This window comes from Rhinopithecus bieti, unplaced genomic scaffold, assembly GCF_001698545.2.
Source record: "Rhinopithecus bieti isolate Rb0 unplaced genomic scaffold, ASM169854v2 scaffold_4781, whole genome shotgun sequence".
NCBI classification, from domain to species: domain Eukaryota; kingdom Metazoa; phylum Chordata; class Mammalia; order Primates; family Cercopithecidae; genus Rhinopithecus; species Rhinopithecus bieti.
In genome coordinates, this window is record NW_016805181.1 from 5,250,106 (window position 1) to 5,269,973 (window position 19,868).

The 19,868-nt window shown below is 47.8% G+C and overlaps 1 protein-coding gene across 13 annotated transcripts in view; it reads left to right on the forward strand.

The window, feature by feature from the left end:
- Positions 1–15,277: 15,277 nt before the first annotated feature.
- KCNMA1 (potassium calcium-activated channel subfamily M alpha 1) overlaps positions 15,278–19,868 on the forward strand; it is a 767,391-nt gene continuing 762,800 nt past the window's right edge. For 6 of the 13 annotated variants that reach the window (XM_017871439.1, XM_017871441.1, XM_017871443.1 and 3 more), the window contains exon 1: positions 15,573–15,941. In XM_017871439.1, coding sequence (XP_017726928.1) covers positions 15,573–15,941 — 369 coding nt within the window. The other 7 variants (XM_017871448.1, XM_017871449.1, XM_017871438.1 and 4 more) reach the window with 5 other exon arrangements.

Genomic DNA, 19,868 nt, shown 5'->3' on the forward strand with positions numbered 1-19,868 from the left:
CATGTAAAAGTGGGTTTTTATTTATTTTACTTAAAACTTTTGGCATCACGAATGTATGAATTCTTGTTTTTTACTTCTCAGCCGTTATCTCCGATTCTTGCTTCTCCCCGTTCTCCATCACCTTTGTTTGGAACTCTCATTAGGTGTATGGTAGATTTTCTCATTCTATTTTCATTCTTTTTTTTTGTTTTTGAGACAAAGTTGTGCTCCGTCACCCAGACTGGAGTGCAGTGGGCACGATCTCAGCTCACTGCAACCTCTGCCTCCCAGGTTCAAGGAATTCTCCTGCCTCAGCCTCCTAAGTAGCTGGGATTACAGGCACCCACCACCATGCATGGCTAATTTTTGTATTTTTAGTAGAGACAGGGTTTCACTATGTTGGCCAGGCTGGTCTCAAACTCCTGACCTGAAGTGATCTGCCTGCTTGGCCTCCCAAAATGCTGGGATTGCAGGTGTGAGCCACTGTGCCTGGCCCTATTTTCATTCTATTCTGTGATAGAAATAAGAGCCATGCCTGTGTTCTTATTTCCATCATTTTCTTTCTGTATACTACATTCTGATTATGTTTCTAGATCTATTTTTATTGGCCTAATTGTTATAGTCCAAGTGAGTCTAATCTGCTATTTGTCCTACTTGCTGAGTTTTAAAATTTCTGTGGTCATAAAAGGATTTCCATAAGTTCTGTTTGGTTATTTTCCAAATCTGTTTATTTTCTGTTGTGTTGTTTACATTTCATATTCCTTCCTTTATGTCTAATAATTTTACGCTTACCAGTTTTGTGGTCTCTATCATATTATTCATTTACTTCAAGTTCTTGGCAGTCTTACCTGATTTTGCTTTTTTCTATTTATTGACATTTGCTCATAATGTGATTATTTCTTCATGGGTTTTGAAATTTTGAATTGTGAATTCATATTCAATGAACCTTTATCTTTAGGAATCTTTTTCATCTTGAGTTGAGGTTTTGTATCTTCTCCCTTTTTAAATCATGGTAATTAATATATTTGTGTGTGTGTAATAGATGCCTAACAAACACTTGTGTTTGTTGATGACATGAAAGACCCACAGAAAGACACCAAATATCCTCATTCCCATTACTGGAAAGGTACCTCATTTCTCTAAGATGTCCTCTCCAAGATGTTTTGCTTATGAGTCTGTGAGGATTTTCATTGTTAAGATATACATTCTTGAGACAAGAGGCTGTAACTGGCCTTGGGAGAAGGGAAATGAGAACAGGTTCTGGAAGGGGGAAAACGATAGAACAGTCCTTCCATCACAGGAAGGAGAGACAGCACTGAACACCAAACAAAGGTCAGTATCATCATTCCTGGGTTGAGATAGGGGAGCAAAGACAAGAATAGCACGGCTTCAAACTAAAGGGGTTGGAGGGAGTACCTTGTGGTATACATCAGAGGATGGAGACTCAGAGAAAGTGGGTACAGGTTTGCATAATCACACTTCTGCCTTCATTAATAGTAGCAAAGGCCAACGAAAGGACACCATATGCTAGGCACTGTGCTAACTAAGAACTTTACCTGGATTCTTCCATTCAATCCTCACACCAACTCACTGAGAAGGCACTGTTATTCTCCTTACTGTATAGATGGGAAAACTCAAATTCAAGAGGCTAAGAAACCTAACCCACAGCCTGCAGCCTGAGAGAGGAGGAGAGCTGAAATTGGATCCCAGCTCCGTGGAACTCCAGAGTGGAATCATGCAGCAACTTCAGGGCTGAGCTGGCACTTCCATTGACCCATGGTGTGAAATACTTAATCCATGTGGTTGATCCTCCAGGGACCCTCCCATGTGGTGGGGAGAGCTGCTGTGGATGGGCAAACCCTGTTTATAGAAATCACCAATAGCACAAAGCACATGGTAGGTGCTTAATAAATACTTACCTAATAAACGGCTAATATTTTTTTCTTTGTAGAATTGAGGAGCTGAGCCCTGGAGGTTAGAATAGAATGTATTACACTGAGACCTTCTCCTCCCCTGCCTCGTCCTTGGCTTTAAAGCCCTGTGCAGTCAGCTGGAGAGACCAGTGTCCTGGACCCTTGTCCTGCAAGGAGGCTGGGCTGGCTGGGATTCCCATAGAAAGTGCCTCCCGCAGGCCACTAATGGGGATGGGAAGCACTGGCTGGCCATGTGCAGCTTCTTCTCGTTTGTTTCTGCTGACTCCTAATATGATTAATACTCTTCTTGGTGATGAGAAGAGAACACACAATGAAGGGGATTCTGCCCTTGTCCCCACCTCCTACACACAAGTCTAGGCTCCCTTCCAATGAGCACAAACCCTGAAATTTGTAAGACAGGACCATCTGTGTTGGAGGGGCTTCCCAGGCCTGTGCTTTGCAGGTACACCCAGCATCTCAAACATGTATCCTCCTGGGAAAGGAGACAGTCCTATGTGTGTGTGTGTGTGTGTGTGTGTGTGTGTGTGTGTGTGTATGTGTATGTGTGTTGGGGCTGGGGAGCTCACTTGTCAGAAATTTGCCACCAGGATCCTGTGCCTTTCCTTTAATGGGAGTGTACTTGTTTCTTACTGTTGGCACTTTGGACCCCATTATATTACAGGCATAATATCTCTGTGCTTTGCTAGGGAAGTGGAACAACCCAGAAGAGGCCACTGGCTTGGGCAGGTGATGTCCCTTTCTCTGCCTTGTTTCTTAGGTCTCCCTATGTCTGTTCTTCCCTCCCTCCCTCCTTCCCTTCCTTCCTTCCTTCCTTCCTTCCTTCCTTCCTTCCTTCCTTCCTTTCTTTTTCTTCTTTCTCTCTTTCCTTTTATTTTTTACTTCTTTTCTTCCTTCTTTTTCTCTGTCCTCCCACTTCTTCTCTCATGCCCCCTCTTTTGTATCTGTGAGCTTTCTCATAACTTGACTCGCCCACCCCACCACCTTTGCTTTTCCCAAAGGTGCAGTATGGCACCTGCACCTGCCATTCTCCCTCACCCCTGCCAGCCTCCTGGGGCCTCCAAATGTCCTGGTTTGTCTGCTTCCCAGGGCTCACCCAACAGAGCTTCTTCACAGCTTCTGTCTTGGCCTCAGGCTGTGTCTGAGACTGAGGAGCTGTGAGGTGCACCTGCTGAGTTTAAAGCCTCCTGCCCGGGCATCTCCTGGGCTAATGGGGTGCCCTGGCCCCTTAGGGTGTGCAAAGGCGCAGATGCCATGGGGCTACTCCCTGCATGCCCCCCAGCAGTGAGGGGCTTCTGAAGCTCTCTGTGCTGATTCACAGCCACGGGCTCACTTGGCAGTGGGGCTCCCAATGGGGGAAAGGGCCCCATGAGCCTCAGAGGCGCAGATTAGCATTTGAAAGAAAGGTCAGCAAGAAAGGATTTCCTACGCCTGCTGGGAGCAGAAAGGAGGATGGTGAGGAGACTTTACCACCTGCCTGGTTCCCAACAGGCTCTTCTGCTGGCCAGGTGGCCTTTGAGAGGACAGAAAGCACACCAGATAAGGATTCTAACCTCAACTCAGTCGCTGGAAAGCAAAGAGGCTTTGGGCAGGTAATTAAACACCTGTAGGCTGCACTTCCCTCACTCTAAAAAGAGAAAGTCAGACAAAGTCTGTAATGTGTTTTTCCTTCTAGAATTATAATGGTCCAGATGGCGGTGGGGTCAGAGGTCTGGGTGACCCCTGATAATGCTGTGCACTGACCTTGAGTCACTCTGTGTGTGACTTTGGACAAGTTGCTTACTTAACATCTGTGTAGTGGGGGTGATACTTTATGAGATGGTGTAAGTTTTTTTCTTTTCTTTTTTTTTTTTTTTGAGACAGAGTCTCACTCTGTCGCCCAGGCTGGAGTGCAGTGGCGTGATCTCGGCTCACTGTAACCTTCATCTCCCGGGTTCAAGCAATTCTCCTGCTTCAGCCTCCCAAGTAGCTGGGATTACAGGTGCCTGCCACCACACCCAGATAATTTTTGTAGTTTTTTAGTAGAGACGGGGTTTCACCATGTTGGCCAGGCTGGTCACGAACTCCTGACCTCAGGTGATCCACCCGCCTGGGCCTCCCAAAGTGCTGGGATTATAGGCATGAGCCACCGCGCCCAGCCTCATGTAAGAATTAAAACGAGTAGGAAAGTAGTGCTTCCCAAAAGGCAGGCTGCTTGACCTCACGCAGTACAAAGGATGATTTGAGCTTATACTCTGGTCTTGGCACTCAGTGGGAAAGTCATGCCCTGTCCAATTCCCTCTCTAACCTGATTGCCACGGAGATGGTCAGTGTGCCTGGAACATCTCTACAACACTTACCAACTTCTGTTACCAAAGGGATTCTAGGCTTCAGATGGAGGGCTTTCATCTGAAAACAGCAAGCTCTGATTTTATAGCATTGTTTCCATTTATTATGTTTACATTTACACTTGCCTTCTATTTATTTCTAATGTATTTATATTTTGATTTGTTACTTATTTTTATTTTATTTTTTATTACAGTAGTCCCCCTCTTATCTGAGGTTTTGCTTTCTGCAGTTTCAGTTACCTGTGGTCAACCACGGTCCAAAAATATTCAATGGAAAGTTCCAGAAATAAACAATTCATAAGTTTTAAACTGCTGTCATTCTGAGTAGTGTGATGAAATCTCTTGCCAACTGCTCCATCCTGGCTGGGACATAAATCATTCCTTTGTCCAGTGTATGCACCACCCACTACCTGCCTATTAGTCCCTTAGCAGTGCTCTCGGTTATCAGATGGAAAAACTAGTATATACTGTGTGTAGAGTTTGGTGCCATTTGCAGCTTCAGGCATCCAGGGGGGTTCTGGGAATGTATGCCCTGCAGATAAGGGAGACTACTGTATTTATTTACCTGCTACTTACAGTGATGCTGGTTTTCCATGAAGATAGTGGTATAGAATTTCCTTTTGAAATAAATTTAGGTAAATAAAGGTAGTCTATTGAAGACAAATACTAGTAAGTAATTGAAAAGGCAGTATGGCGATATAAGTATTAGGGAAATGTGTGCATTGAATTTTGGGACATGTAAAGTGCCCACGATGGTCTCTGGCCTCAACTATTATTCCCCTAGAAGGAAGCGCATGCCCTGCCTACGTGCTTTTTCTTTGCCTACCATCTGAGCTCCTAGGCAGTGCTGATCTCACCAGTCTTCATGGAAGACCCAGGGAAGACAGAGCCGAATGAGCCCTCGGGGCAGTGCGATGTGTGCCCGCATTCTATTTAGTCTGTAGATTGGTTCTGACTCAAATAATATCCCCCACTGAATTTAATGGAATGTCGTTTCAATGGGCCACCACAATATGAACCATTGAAGTTAATGAAAAGTCATTTCAATGAGCTACCAGATTATGAACCATTGAATTTCTACACTAATGATAAAGGGGCTGGAATTCCCTTCTGGGCCATTGTACTTTAAATAGAATATGTATTACCTTCTGAAATAAAAGCCACTTATGCATACCAACCCATCTATCTCAGTAGAGTGTCGCCAAGACAGATCTTGACAGAAGAGCCAAGAGCAAGTCAAATGAAAAGCTTTAAGCCGATGACCATATATCACCAGGGAGTTCCCAGGGCTGCTAGAGCAGTTTGTGGGTTGCTTTGTTCAACTTACAGCTTTCGATTTTGTTATTAGGAGAGAAGAACAAAATGAGATTTATAGATAACCAAAAGGATGTTTTTGCACGCTTTCAATCCAGTGTAGCATCTTGCAGAAAATGCATTTTGCACAGTGTCCTGGTGCTCACAGAGGCTTTCTCTGAAGGGAGGTTTGAGCCACATGCTGGACAGTGTCTGCCTCTAATAGTCTCCCTGTTCCAGCTGCACAGTGCTGTAGGCAAGCCATCTTTCTGGAAGCATCTAAAGTTTGTGCTTAAATAAGCCCATGTCAGAGGTCCTCAGGGAGAAAGAGCTGGTGAGGCACTCTGTGGATGCTACCAAATCGTAGTGGCTGCAGTGCCCAGAGAAACCGGAGGTAATTTCTCTTTGTTTGGACTTTCTAGAATGGCCAGGCAGATGGCAGGGTCTCTCCCACCTTCAGCTCTCTTTCTGATTAGTCAGATGGCCATGCAAAATCCACTGGGGAAATCGCCCTGGTGGGAGACTCAATAACTCAGGTTCTAGCCAAAGGTGAGGATCTACCTCTCCTTCCTGGCTCCAGGCAGCATTCTTAGAATGATGTTTCTTACATTCTGGAACTCTAACAGCATTCTGCTGAAACATGGCAAGTACCTTCTACTAGGACTTTTACTGAACTTCCCTCTTGAACCCAGAAACCAGTTCATTGTTCTATATTTATGGCTTATTTCTTTACAGGACATTGCTAGATTGGGTTTTTGTTCTGGAAGGACCCCTTCACTGTTTTATTATCTACCCCCACAGCCATTAAAGTACCAGAGATTGCCAGCTGGATACAACACACCCAAGTGAAGCCGTGAAAAGGTTTCAGGACAGCAGAGCTGGAAGCAACGCCCTCAGCTCCTGAATACACTTGCAAGGCCCTGAAAGATCTGAGGTTCCTCTTTAAGGGGAAGAGCCATCAAGCTCCAGATGATCCTCAGTGAGGAATATTGTCCTCTCAATATTCAAGAGTCACCTTTCCACAGGGGACCTCGAGATTGTCCATCAGTGGGACACGTCAGAGGCACAATCCTGCCCCTGTCTCCCTTGGACCTGGCTGGATACCACTTTCACCAATTCATGGAGCCAAGTCAGCCCTGACAGCTAGCAAGAGGCCAAGACCCATAGAACCACCACCGCCCCTCTGTCAGCAGGAAGAAGTTGGAGAAGACTGACCTTCATCCATTTTCCCCCAAAGATTTAGGATCTTGGACTCTTGAAGGGGGAAGTGTTACAGTAGGTAGCCAGTCAGGTATGAGCAAGGCAGGAGAGGGCTCCCCGCAACACACCAGGAGTGTTGGGGGACCATCAGGTGATGGTCAGGGGGTTAACTGTTTCTCTAAAGTAATAATTTGTCACAGCCAGTGCCAGGGAACAGCAGTCTCAGAACAGATATAAAACAGCTGAAACTGAGCAACAGCTTCCCAATAAGATCTCAGGAGTGGGGAAGGGTAAGGCAAGATCTTGGAAGTAGGCCAATGTATAAAACTCTGTATTTAGTTTGTTCTCACGCAGCTAATAAAGACATACCTGAGACTGTGTAATTTATGAAGGAAAGAGGTTTAATGAACTCACAGTTCACATAGCTGAGGAGGCCTCATAATCATGGCGGAAGGCGAATGAGGAGCAACATCATGTCTTACACGGCAGTAGGCAAGAGGGCTTGTGTAGGGGAACTCCCCTTTATAAAACCATCAGATCTCATAAGGCTTATTCACTGTCATGAGAACAGCATGGGAAAGACCCGCCCTCATGATTCAATTCCCTCCCACCGGGTCCCTCCCATGACATGTGGGAATTACGGGAGGGAGTTATAATTCAAGAGGAGATTTGGGTAGGAACACAGCCAAACCATAAGAAACCCCAAGTCAAGAGGTCAAGCTATGTACTTGGTTTCTCAAGCTGCCCACTTGACCCTCTTCCAAGTTGTACTCTCCTTCTTTTCTTTCCTTTCCTTCCTTTCCTTACTGTTCTATAGCTATTAAATAAACTTTCACTCCTGCTCTGAAAAAAAAAAAGTTTGTCTTTGCAAAAATATAGCAAAAGCAGAATTTCCTGGTTTCACAGAAAGAGCCTTACCTCTCATAAAAGCATCATGGTTTATAATTTTTTAAACCATCAAATGATTGTCTCATCTTTGGGAAGCAGGGTGCTTGGCAGCTGTGGGATACCAAGGCTGAAAAAGGGATGCATCTTCCAGGGGGCCACTGTGAAACAAAGGGCTTTTAAAAAAATTCCATTTTATTTTGATTTGAGGGTGCATGTACAGGTTTGTTACAAGGGTATATCATGGGATGCTGAGGTTAGTGCTTCTATTCATCCTGCCATCCAGATAGTGAACAGTGTCCAACAGGCAGCTTTTCAGTCCTTGCTCCCCTCCCTCCCTCCCTCCTTTTGGAGTCCCCAGTGTGAGTCTATTGTTCTCATCTTTACGTCTGTGTGAACCCGAGAGTTGGTTCCCACTTATAAGTGAGAACATGGGATATTTGGTTTTCTCTTTCTGTGTTAATTCACTTAGGATAACAGCCTCCAGCTGCAACCATGTTGCTGCAAAGAACATGATTTTTTTCCTGGTTGCATAGTATTCCACAGTGTACACGTACCACATTTCCTTTATCCAATGCACCATTGACAGACATTCAGGTTGATTCCATGTCTTTGCCATTGTGAATAGTGCTGTGATGAACATAGAAGTGCATTAATTTTTTTTGGTAGAATGACTTATTTTCCTGAAACAAAGGGACCTTGTTTTGGAGAACATTATGACAAAAGCAGACACAAGGAAAGCAAGTCAGAATTGGAAGTAAATGAAACTCTTAGGGATGTTGTACTTCCTGACTTCTCTCCTTATTCCCAAGAGTGTTTGTAAGTGGGAAGGATGATCTCAGCATTGTCCTTACTTGCAAATGTTGCAAAAGCTACCAGGAAGAGGCAGGAGTAAGTCCCTTGCTTCATCTGCACAGTCCCTTAGGTTGTGGTCATTGGATTATTTTGGAGCACTAGGAGTAAGAAGTCAAGTCCTGGATTGCCCAGGCATTGAACTAGAGCTTTTGCAAAGATTAAATCAGGAATACTCTAAGAAAAGGATTAGAAAGCCTTTTGTCTGTCAGTCAGGAAGACAAGTTGTGTAGCACTGAGGAAAATCTTTTCCCTTTCGGTGCCTTCTTCTCCCACCAGCAAAAATGGGTGGACTAAGTTTTGCCCTGCCTACCTCCCAGAGGCAAGGCCCACAGTAGTGGTGTTCTGCTGGGGGAATGGTGACACTGATCACAGAGAGGAAAGGGAGACAGGAATCTGCAGAATCGTTATTGTGGAAGTCCTGCAGAATGGTGGTGAAAGGTGAATTCTAGGCAAGGCATTGTCCATGAGCTGTGCCTTCTTTGACCTAGCCATGGATGTCCTTTGGGGAATGATGATGTTCTTGCAAGTTTGTGTCTTGGCAGGCAGGTGGCGCAATGATTGAGGAGGATGCGATGAGACCACAGCATTATTTTCTCAAAACACACTGGCTTTGATGTGTTAGAAAAGAAGAGAATTACTTTGCAGGTAACATGCCCTGGCTCAAAACTTCTTCATCACAATTGGCCGATCTGAGGCCGGTGACCTGGGGCAGGGCTGGGAAGTATCCCATAGCCAGACTGACTGCCACAGGCACCTCTTTCCTACACATACCTGCTCTCCCGAGGCGCTGGAGCCAGGATGGAAGCATGTCAGTGGAAATCTTCTGGACATCTTTTTTGACAACTAGAAGTCATTTGCACACAGTTTTCTAACTTATTTTAAAACATATTAAACTTTGGAATCATCTAAATGCAGGAGTGTGCCATCTACTGAAATGTTATTCAACTATCATTTTTTAAAATAGTGTTTTCCATGATATTTAATGACATAGAGAAAATGCTAACAATTTCATATTAAGGGAAAATAGGATAAAAGTTAGATGTTTAATCTAATCCTAATTTTGCAGAAATACACACCCAAGAAAAGTTATGAGAGAAATATATAAAATATTAATAATGGTTATTTTAGGGTGGTAAGATTCTAGGTGGACATATTTTTTTCTTGTCACTGACTTGAAGCTTATATGAAAACTTATATATTCCAAAGTTTTATACATTATGAATTATTACAAGCCAGAAGTTAAATAATAAAAATATCTATAAACATACAAGCACCTGAAAAGCTTGTTCTCTAAGTCCACTCCTCCAGATTATAAATTACAATGAGGGACAAATCACTTGAGAGTAACAGACTTTCCTTGTCACTCGCCAAGTAACCTGACAGATCTAAGTCCAGTTTTCTCCCACTTGAAGGTGGAAAATAGCTAAAGACCCCTTTTTTTTTGAGACAGAGTCTCATCCTGTTGCCAGTTGGAGTACAGTGGTGCAATCTTGACTCACTGCAACCTACATCTCCCTGGTTCAAGCAGTTCTCCTGTCTCAGCCTCCTGAGTAGCTGAGATTACAGGCATGCGCCACCTCACCCAGATAATTTTTGTATTTTTAGTGGAGATGGGGTTTCGCCATGTTGGCTATGCTGGTCTCTAACTCCTGACATCAGGTGATCTGCCCTCCTCAGCCTCCCAAAGTGTTGGGATTACAGGTGTAAGCCACTGCGCCCGGCCACTACTGCCCTTTTTTACTTCATAAACAGACTGTGAAGACCAAGGGTGGTTAGAAAGAGGGATACTGCTGACTTTAAAAGAAAACACAGTGGTGATTCAAGGAAGGGCAGGGTTACTGGTGGCAGTAATAGTTGAGATCTGACATCAAGTCATGGTAATAATATGAACTTTGTTAGCTGCCTTCATCCACAACAGTTTATATGCTGGTAGGAGTGGTAATTAGATAATTCATATTGTTGAAGCTGTAGGGTTTTGTTGATGTTGTTTGTTTTATCATATTTTTATGTGTCTATGGTGTACGTGATGTTTCAAAATACATATACATTGTGGCATGGCTAACTTAAATAAATTAACATATGTATTACCTCACATACTTATTTATCTGTGATGAGAAGACTTAAAATCTCTCAGAGGTTTTCAAGTATACAAAACATTGTTATCCACAGTAATCACCATGTTGCACAATTAGATCTCTTAAAATCATTCCTCCTGTCTAACTGAATTTTTGTATCCTTGGACCATCATCATCCTGATCCATGCCTCCTTCCTATTCCCTGTAGTTTTTTTCCAGCAGGGTTTTCCTCTTTGGAATTTTCATATCTCAAATTTCAGACTGTTAAATTAAGCCCCTTTTTTGAACATTCATGAAATAATGTCATGTGCCAGGAAAATCCACCAGATGGCGCTAGATCATTTAAAGAGTCACCACTTGGCCTCTCCATCGCAAAATCACCAAGATTGCTATCAGAGTATTGGAACTAGGTCCAGGTTGGAGGAAAAGAAAATCCATTGCACATTAATTGCGATGCTGGGTCAACATTTCAATAAATAACCTTTTTCGTTCTCCTTGGCTTTTACTTTAGTCCCTCTGCTTTTTTAGTATGTGTGTTTATGCACTTCCTTTTATTTCTTTTAAATCAGTTAGGGTCGTTCAGATTAGAATACTTAAGAAGCTTGAAACCGCTAACTTGCTTTGAGAGCTGCTATAGACACACATGCACATGATACAGAGGCTGCCCTTCTCTCTGGAAAGCTTTTGAATGAATTTAGAAATAAAAATAAGGCTCGTGGTGTTTTCAGAACAGAGGGTAAAGTTTCTACTTTTGTTGAGGCTTTCAGTTCTTGTGCAATTGAACCTCAATTTCCAGCCTGCAGACACATCTACATTAGGGGAAGACGTGCTGGGCTTATAGTGCTTCTCTATACCTTTCCCATTTCCAAGGCTGTCCAGGGACTGGCAAGAAAAGGAGTGGGCATGAGTGTTGGGTAGTCAGAGAGCTCATTTAGGCTGGAGGGGCTCTGCTGTGCCCTGGACTCTGGCCACAGCCTAGCTGTGGACATGCTGTGGACAGCATGGCATAGGGGTATGTGCACATGCAATTATGAGCTCAGGGGTCAGAAGATCTAGTTAGACTTTGGGTGTCCATTTTTGGGGTCATAGTAATTACAGTTAAGATCTGTATAATATTTCCTTCCTACCTTTCTTTCCTTCCTTCCTTCCTTCCTTCCTTCCTTCCTTCCTTCCTTCCTTCCTTCCTTCCTTCCTTTGTTCCTTCCTCCCTCCCTTCCTGCCTCCCTCCTTTCCCTCCCCATCCCCCTCCCCTCCCTCCCTTCCTTCCTTCTTTTCTTTCTTTCTTTCCTTTTTTCTTTCTTTCTTTCTCTCTCTCTCTTTCCTTTCTTTCTTTCTTTCTCTCTCTCTCTTTCTTTCTTTCTTTCTTTCTTTCTTTTCTTTCTTTCTTTCTCTTTCTCCCTCCTTCCTTCCTTCCTTCCTTCCTTCCTTCCTTCCTTCCTTCCTTCCTTCCTTCCTTCCTTCCTTCTTCTTTCTTTCTTTCAATTCACTCTGTCATCCAGGCTGGAGTGCAGTGGTGCAATCTCAGCTCACTGCAACCTCCGCCTCCTGGGTTCAAGCAATTCTTGTGCCTCAGCCTCCCGAGTAGCTGGGATTACAGGCATGTGCCACCATGCCCAGTAATTTTTGTATTATTAGTAGAGATGGGGTTTCACCATGTTTGCCAGGTTGATCTTGAACTCCTGACCTCAGTTGATCCGACAGCCTCATCCTCCCAAAGTGTTGGGATACAGGCATGAGCCACCATGCCCAACCTTCTTTTTCATCCTCACATATAACCCTTCGAGGTAGGCAGGGAAGTTTCTGGCTTTATTTTGATTGTATAAATGAAGAAACACATCAAATCAAAGATACCTAAGTTCCTTTTAAGTTTGAGGTTCCATCTGTGCAGAGCCTTTTCCTAAATTTGTAATGCCAGGTGCCAGTTTTTCTGGAAGTGGCGCAAAAGTTTGTGAACAATGTGGAAATGGCCAGAGGGAACTGGGCAAAGGCCTGGGAATGTCTATTTCTGACGGATGGTGGCACTCTCTCAGTGCCTACCAGCCAGGCCATTCACGGAGGTGGTGAGAGACTGGGGATTGTAGGAAGGGAAGGATATTGACTTCAACACTGAGGGTCTCTGATGAATCCTGACTAAGTAAAAGCTTTGGATAGCACAGAAGTTGCTAAAAGCTTCAATCAGCAGAGGCAGGGGTGATGGAGAGAGCAGGAGATGGCATCTGAGGGGCCTCCCAGCACCCTCTCCAAAGATGCTGAGGTGATGAAGGTGATGATGGAGGAGAAAAAGCTATGGATCCTGCAGTTGTGGTGATGGAAGTCACAGCCATCATCTGCTTACCAGTAGTCCCCCAGACTGGCATTTCAGGGGAATCCAGGCTGTAGGTGATGTCTAAGAAGGCCCCAGAGGGGATTTGCTGGTTTGCAAAATTTCAGTCTTGTGGGTGAGGGAATCCATTCTGGAGGTTTCATATCCCACTGGGGAGACAGTCCTATCCTTTGCTGCTCTTTCTATGTTCTGGGTGTTTTATTTTTAAGTTTCAAATCTTGGCCTTGAGTTAAGGAATGTCCTTAACTTTCTTGGCATGTGCTGAGGCACAAAAGCAGCAAAGTACAGCCATTGAGAAGGCTAATAAATAAAGGAACCTCAATGCCACAGTCACCTTCCTGTGCATCCCCACAGCACTTCTGGGTCCCGCTCCCCCAGCCCCCTATCAGAAAAGGCCCAGGGCCTTTGCATGCTTGGGTCTGGTGTGGCAGGGATGCATTCAGAGTGGCTGAAAACAGAGGCTGAGGTTGGAGATACCATGGGATGGTATGGAGAGGAGGCTCAGACAATTCCATTTTCTGGAGCACACTCTCTGCAGCTCCCTTTTACATACACTGCTTTTTGAGAACCAAATACTCAATAACAGTCACCTCATTCCATTTTCTCCTTTGACTTTGGCCTTGATTCTTTCTTAGTGGATGTGTACCCTAAATCCAACGAATGTATTCTGAATCAAGCAAGAGAGAAACTTCAAATATCCTCTGCAGCCTCTCTGCCCAGCTCAGCCTCCCTTGCTCACTCTTCCTTCCAGAGACTTCCAAGGACAAGGGCAGGGCTGATCTGACTCCCACGGAGACAGCCTCAGGTGTAAAGCTAAGGATGCTAACTTGGGCCTTTTCCATGGCTGAAAGGAACCTGAGAATTCCAATTAGGCTTAAACTAATGAGCTGGAAACTTTGGGGAAACCACTGCAGCAATGAGGGAAGAGCGTGATCATCTTCGATTTAATTAGCCCTGGAAAAACTTGTGGTCCAGCTGATAGCACGAGGAGGGACAGTGTCCACGGGTCGCAAAGTTTCCGGAAGTGTCAGAAGGGGGATTCCCCTGGTGGTGTACGGAGACAGGCTACGGAAAAAACACGGACTCCTTCTTCATCTTAAGCGCGGAGAAGGGAAGACCCTAAATGGGGAACGGTGAGCCGGAATGAAGTCTGGAGCCCCTCTTCCCCCATCTGCTCTCCTCACAGGATGGATGGAGTCTGAGACTATATGAAAGGAACGCAACCTTTCAGGGAACTCTGTTGTCTGTTGGGGCCTGCACCATCCCCAGGTCAGGTCGTCCCGATCATCTCTGCCAACTCTCTCTTGGGAAGCCTCTGTTGCTAATAAGGAAAAAGGAGAGAAACCACCTGCTGCTGTCAGAGGCCACAGACCACCCACCGGCCTTCCTGACCCTGCCCTCCAGCCACACGCCAGACATTGGGCACATAGGAAGCAGGGAGAAGAGCGAAGTAGGGGGTGGGTAGCTGCGTATATCCTGGCGTAGGGTCCCCCTCACTTCCGAAGCCCGAGGGTCCTGGGGCGCTCAGTCTGTGGAATCCAGTTGACAGCTGGCACTCCTCCCCTACCCACTGGGGTCTCTTTTGGGAAAAAACTGGCCTGACCGGGGCGCCCCGCCATCCTCCCCGGGTACCCCACCGCTCTCGGCTGGGGGCGCAGCACCTTGGAGAGAGGCGCCTGGCCCTGCGCCTGGGCTGGGGGCGCTCTACCTGGAGCCCTGGGGTCAGGGGCGCGTGCCGGGCCGCCGCCGAGGGGCCCTGCCCGCCCCTGCCCAGCCTGGAGCCCAGGCGAGCCAGCGCGGCGAGCCTCCTCCCCTCCCGCCTCGGGCGTCCTGAGCCCGCGCCCGCTCCAGTTGCTGCAGCTGCTGCTGCTGGCGGCTGCGGGGAGCGCGGGGCGCGCGCCGAAGAGGCTCGAACGGCGAGGACGGGGACGAGGAGGAGTCGGAGGTGGCGAGGAGGAAGAGCGAGCGGAGGCCGAGGGGCTCAGAGGCGTGGCGACAGGACTCGGGGGTTCGGGGAGCATGGGCTAGCAGGCGGCCACGGCCCGGCGGCCGGACGCGGTGAACCTGCTGCGGCCGGGCGCGCACTGGGGCGGGGAGCCGGAGCCGAGCGCAGCCAGGAGAGGAGGGCTGGCGCGGGGGCGCCAGGGCGGAGGGGGCCGATTATCCATTATTAACGAGTTGTCTTCTAATAAGCAGAGAGCGGCTCGTTAGCAGCGCAGGAGGCGCGCGGGGAAGGGGGGTCCCCGGCCGAGCGCAGCTCACACCCGCTGGCGCACGGCGGCGGCGCGGCGCGAGGACACCCGGGCCCGCGCGCCGGAAGCCGTGTGGGCGGGCCCCGGGGGCGGCACAGACCCCCGGCGCGGAGGCCGCGGCGCCCCCCTGCGCTCTTGGCGCTCGGGCCAGCGCAGCCGGGGCTAGCGGGGCGCGGGCCGGGAGGGGGAGCTGCCAGCGCTCTCCATCCCCCTCCCGGGCGGGCCGGCGGCCGGGGGGGGCGGGCGGCCGGCGGCTCGCTGTATATATCTCGCCACCCCGCCAGGTCGCGCACAGCGCCCCGAGCCCAGGCGCCTCCCCGCCCCCCTCCCGCGCTCCGCGGCGGCGGCGGCGGCAGCAGTAGCAGCAATATGGCTGTTGATGGGTGTTTGGGGTGGCGCTGGCGGCGGGAGGAGCTCCCCCGAGCCCCTGCGCCGGCTGCCCGTTGCTAGCTATGGCAAATGGTGGCGGCGGCGGCGGCGGCAGCAGCGGCGGCGGCGGCGGCGGCGGAGGCAGCAGTCTTAGAATGAGTAGCAATATCCACGCGAACCATCTCAGCCTAGACGCGTCCTCCTCCTCCTCTTCCTCTTCTTCTTCTTCCTCCTCCTCTTCCTCCTCGTCCTCGGTCCACGAGCCCAAGATGGATGCGCTCATCATCCCGGTGACCATGGAGGTGCCGTGCGACAGCCGGGGCCAACGCATGTGGTGGGCTTTCCTGGCCTCCTCCATGGTTACTTTCTTCGGGGGCCTCTTCATCATCTTGCTCTGGCGGACGCTCAAGTACCTGTGGACCGTGTGCTGCCACTGCGGGGGCAAGACCAAGGTAACGCGTGCCCCGGGCGCCCGCCCTCTGCGCCAGCCCCGCCGCTTCTCAGCGTCCCCTGCAGCCCACCTCCTCGCTCCGCGCCGCGCATTGCCTCCCTCCATCCCAGCCTGCCTTCCCCTCGCCGCCTTCCCTTCCCTCGGCTCTCCCGGTGCTCTCGGATCGGGGCAGCGGGCGGCGCGCCGGGGGTGAGGAGTTGCCCCCAGCCGGTGCGCTCCGGGACACGGACGCCCAATCCTGTCCTCTTGTTTATTGTAGGGTTGTTGGCGGCAGCGGCTGGGGCCGGGGTGGGGGACGCACAGTCTTGGGTGCCGTGGTGCGGGGTGGGGAGAGCCTACCCGGCGGGGACGCAGGGAGCTGGGGGCAGCTGGGTGCGTGTTCTACACCGCTCACCTGCCGGGGCTCGGCTCCTGGCGGTGGGCGAGAAGGAGGACATCCGCCCCTACTTCAGGAACCTGTTGGGGAGATGAGTTCGTGGGGTCAGAAAGAAGGGAAAATCCTTTGGGCAAGGGAGAGAATAATTTTACACAAGGGAATCCCGGGGGAGGAGCATGGCCCGAGATAGCAGGGGGACTTCGAGGGGCGAGAGAAGTTGGGGAGATCCATTCCAGTATTGGGGGCAGCCCATGGGGCTGCCACTTTCAGAATGTGTCGAGGTCGGATATCTGATGTAACCTCCCACTCCGTCCCTTAGGTGCTCTAGTGGAACATTCCCCAAGTTCTTCGGCCTCTGTTCCTTTGCCCCCAGGCCATCCACTTTGGGCCCCCGGAAATGCCACCAGCAGCGCGGAGCTGGAGCGGGGGTCCACCTGAGGCCGCGGTTTTACGCGGAGCTTCTTCCCTGGCGCTCAAGGTGGCTAGATGTCGTCGGCTTTAGCTATTCCTGGCGCAGACGCCCACCAGCACTGAGGCTGGCGACACCTTCGATGTATGGTTGCTAGGCTCACTGCCTGGTCTGTAGTCGTGTCCCTAGAGATGTCCTCCCTTCCCCACAGCCACTATCTGGAGTGGGGGGCCCGACACTGTTTGATAGAAAACTGCAGAGTAAAAAAGAAAGAACTGGAAAAAAGAGAGTGACCCAGCTGCCTTCTTTCTGAGTAATTCCCATCCTAGGAGACTTCACAGCACGAACCGTTTTGGAGGGAAGGGACATCCAGGGGAATAGTGCAGGGTAGATACACATTGCAGCCTCCACATGTTCACATATTTTCTAGTAAAGTTAAACTGAGGACCCGTCAAACTTCCACAGGGCACAACAACTTGTAGCAGCCTCCTTAGCGGCTGAGAGAAGAAGTAGGGAAGCCAGGGGCTATGGGTGAAGGCTGACTATGAAAACACCAAGGCGAATGGAGGCTCTCTCTCCTGATCATTAATTATACATCCTGTTGGGTGCTGGAGCTCAGCTGTGTTTGTGGCAGCACATTTGTGTTTTGGAAAATACTGGTGTATTGGAACAAAGGGAGAAATATTATAACCGTCATTCTCTTCGTCATTCTCTGACTTCTCCGGAGGCCTGCAGGTGTTGGCTGGAGAGTTTTCTTTGGAATTACCTTCTCAGCCGTAGAGGTTCTTTCTTATTTGTCAAGGAGGAAAACCTCCCACCTGCCAGAGAAGCCCTCAGGTGAAGCAAAGCCCTATACACCAGATCTCTGCCTAGCCTTCCTGCTGAGAACAGCTTATTCCTGGAGCCTTCAAATTCCCACATTCCCTCTCTCCATCCTTCTCCTCTGCCTCCCCCAACAGTCTCGGGAATTTTGTTCCCCGGTTTACTGCGATTCAGCGACTGTCTTTAGGGGAAAGATAGCTCACAGCTGTGTGTGTCTGAAATGTTCCCTAGATGGAGTGATCTGGGTGAACTTTTTAACAGCTTGCTTTCTTTCAGGCAGTGGGCAATTTTGATCATAATGAAAACTTTTTCAATGATTCAAAATAAGTTGTGGTGTCTCTGTGGTCCTGGGGTCCTAAACACAGCTTCCAAAATATTTTTACGCCAGGGAGTACCTACATGCAATTGCTGTGTCTGTAATGAAATACTAATCCCATTGCACACACAAAGGATCTCCTAAATGATGAGCAAGCATAACTTCTGTCAGTTTACTCCAGAAAATAGGTTTTTGGCAACGATTAGAAAAAACAATTCATAAATATTTGGCTATATTTGGTAGCTCCAAGACCTGCTGAGTGGACATAAATGGAAGTTAGTTGCTATAAGAAGTTCGCCAGGGATGAGAGGTGATGGTGGTTGGTTCGGAAGATGTGAGGCCAGTATAGAATGAGTACAGGTTCCTTTTGATACCATGAGTCCATTTTAAAGCATGCCCAGAATCTCTTGATATCTGCCCCTAGATTTGCTCACTCAAGACATAGGTAGCCAGCTCATTATAAGCAATAATGGTAAGTTAAACCTTTTAAAAGCTTTTCTTTCTACGCTTGAGGTCTGTATTTTTATTGCAATTGTGTGTGTGTGTTTTTTTGTCTTTTGTTCTTTTTGCTTTCCAAGTATTTGGTAGTTTTGTCAAGACTCAATACACAGGCATGTATTGGCTTAAGTTTAGAATAATAATTTTTGTGCTAGATTTCCCAAGAAAACATAGGCTGCCTTTCCAGAAAATTCTACCAGCCCTCAGATGGGTTCATCCTCACCATCCTTCAGCCCCAAGATGGTTTGATCAAGAGCTGGATTACAGAGGAAAGCAGGTCTTTTGTAGCATCTAAAATTCTATGGGAGATAAAATTCAGCAAGGACCTCCAATTTCATGAATATTTGGTCTCTGGGATTGCACCATCCTTTTTCATCAAAGGAATACAAGACTGTGGACATGCATCGTGGGACATCTCTTCATTAGTACCTCTGGTCTCTGAATCTCAAATAGTGAATGACTTTAGTCTTTTGAAAAGAGTGGCATGTGGACTTTTTCAGAAAGTGAAGAAGAAAACATTACAATTTCCTCCTGTTGGGAACTTGGTCACAGTCATTCCAGTACTGTGTTCTTTGCTGTACTTTTTCACATTGTTTTTTTCTTTGTGGGATTTCATCAGAGCTCTCTATTCACTTGGGTGTGACATTGTGAAGTTCGATCCTGTTGTAGACTATATTGAATAGGGAGCTGCTCTGATAGCCTGAATAAAGCCATGACTTTGAAGAAGTTATTTAACCTCTCTGGTGTCTCTCTTTCCTTATGTATAAAATGTGGGGATTGAATTCTGTGAGTTCTAATGTCTCTTCCAGCTCTGTGATTCGATTTAGGAGAGAGGGAGAGTTGAGGAATGAGGGTTAAAGTTTCTAGCTCAGAATGTGTTTTGCAATCCCCCAGCAATTCCTCTAGGAATTCAGCCTTGGGACAGTTACATATCTTTATTTCTGTCTTCTGCTCATCTTCCAGCATATGGTCCACTTCTCTTTAAATATCTGGGGAAACTGAGGCCAACTTCCTGATGGTTCTGTGGTTTGCTGAGGGGCCTGAGTGTGGCTGGGAATAGAGTTATTCCTATTCTCAGTTTGAGCTGTTGTCTTTGCAGAAGCTTGGGCTTGATGAAGGATGGTCTGCGTGTAATGAATTATCGAGATGTTGTCTCCATGGCTGTGCCTGAGAAAACAACACGTTTTCTCTGTCAGGCTCGTGACTAATATAAATATCAGATCCCTACAGCTTGGTAATTACCCAGGGTCTGGCCTGACGCATTCAATCAGGGCTGGAGCTTCGGTGCCGTGGAACTCTTGATTCCAGATTGGCCCTGGTGCCTCATCTCATCCTGTCCTGGGGATTGGCTGCACCGGATGACCTTCAGATACTCCTTTTTGAGCAGATTACTTGGGGTGGCCTTGGAGGAGTTCTCAGGTTCCAGTCATGGGGGAGCTCCAGCTGACCGCCCTTGTCCAGAGAGCTTGTGCTTCTCATTCCTGGCTCTCTCTTTCTCTTTTTTCTT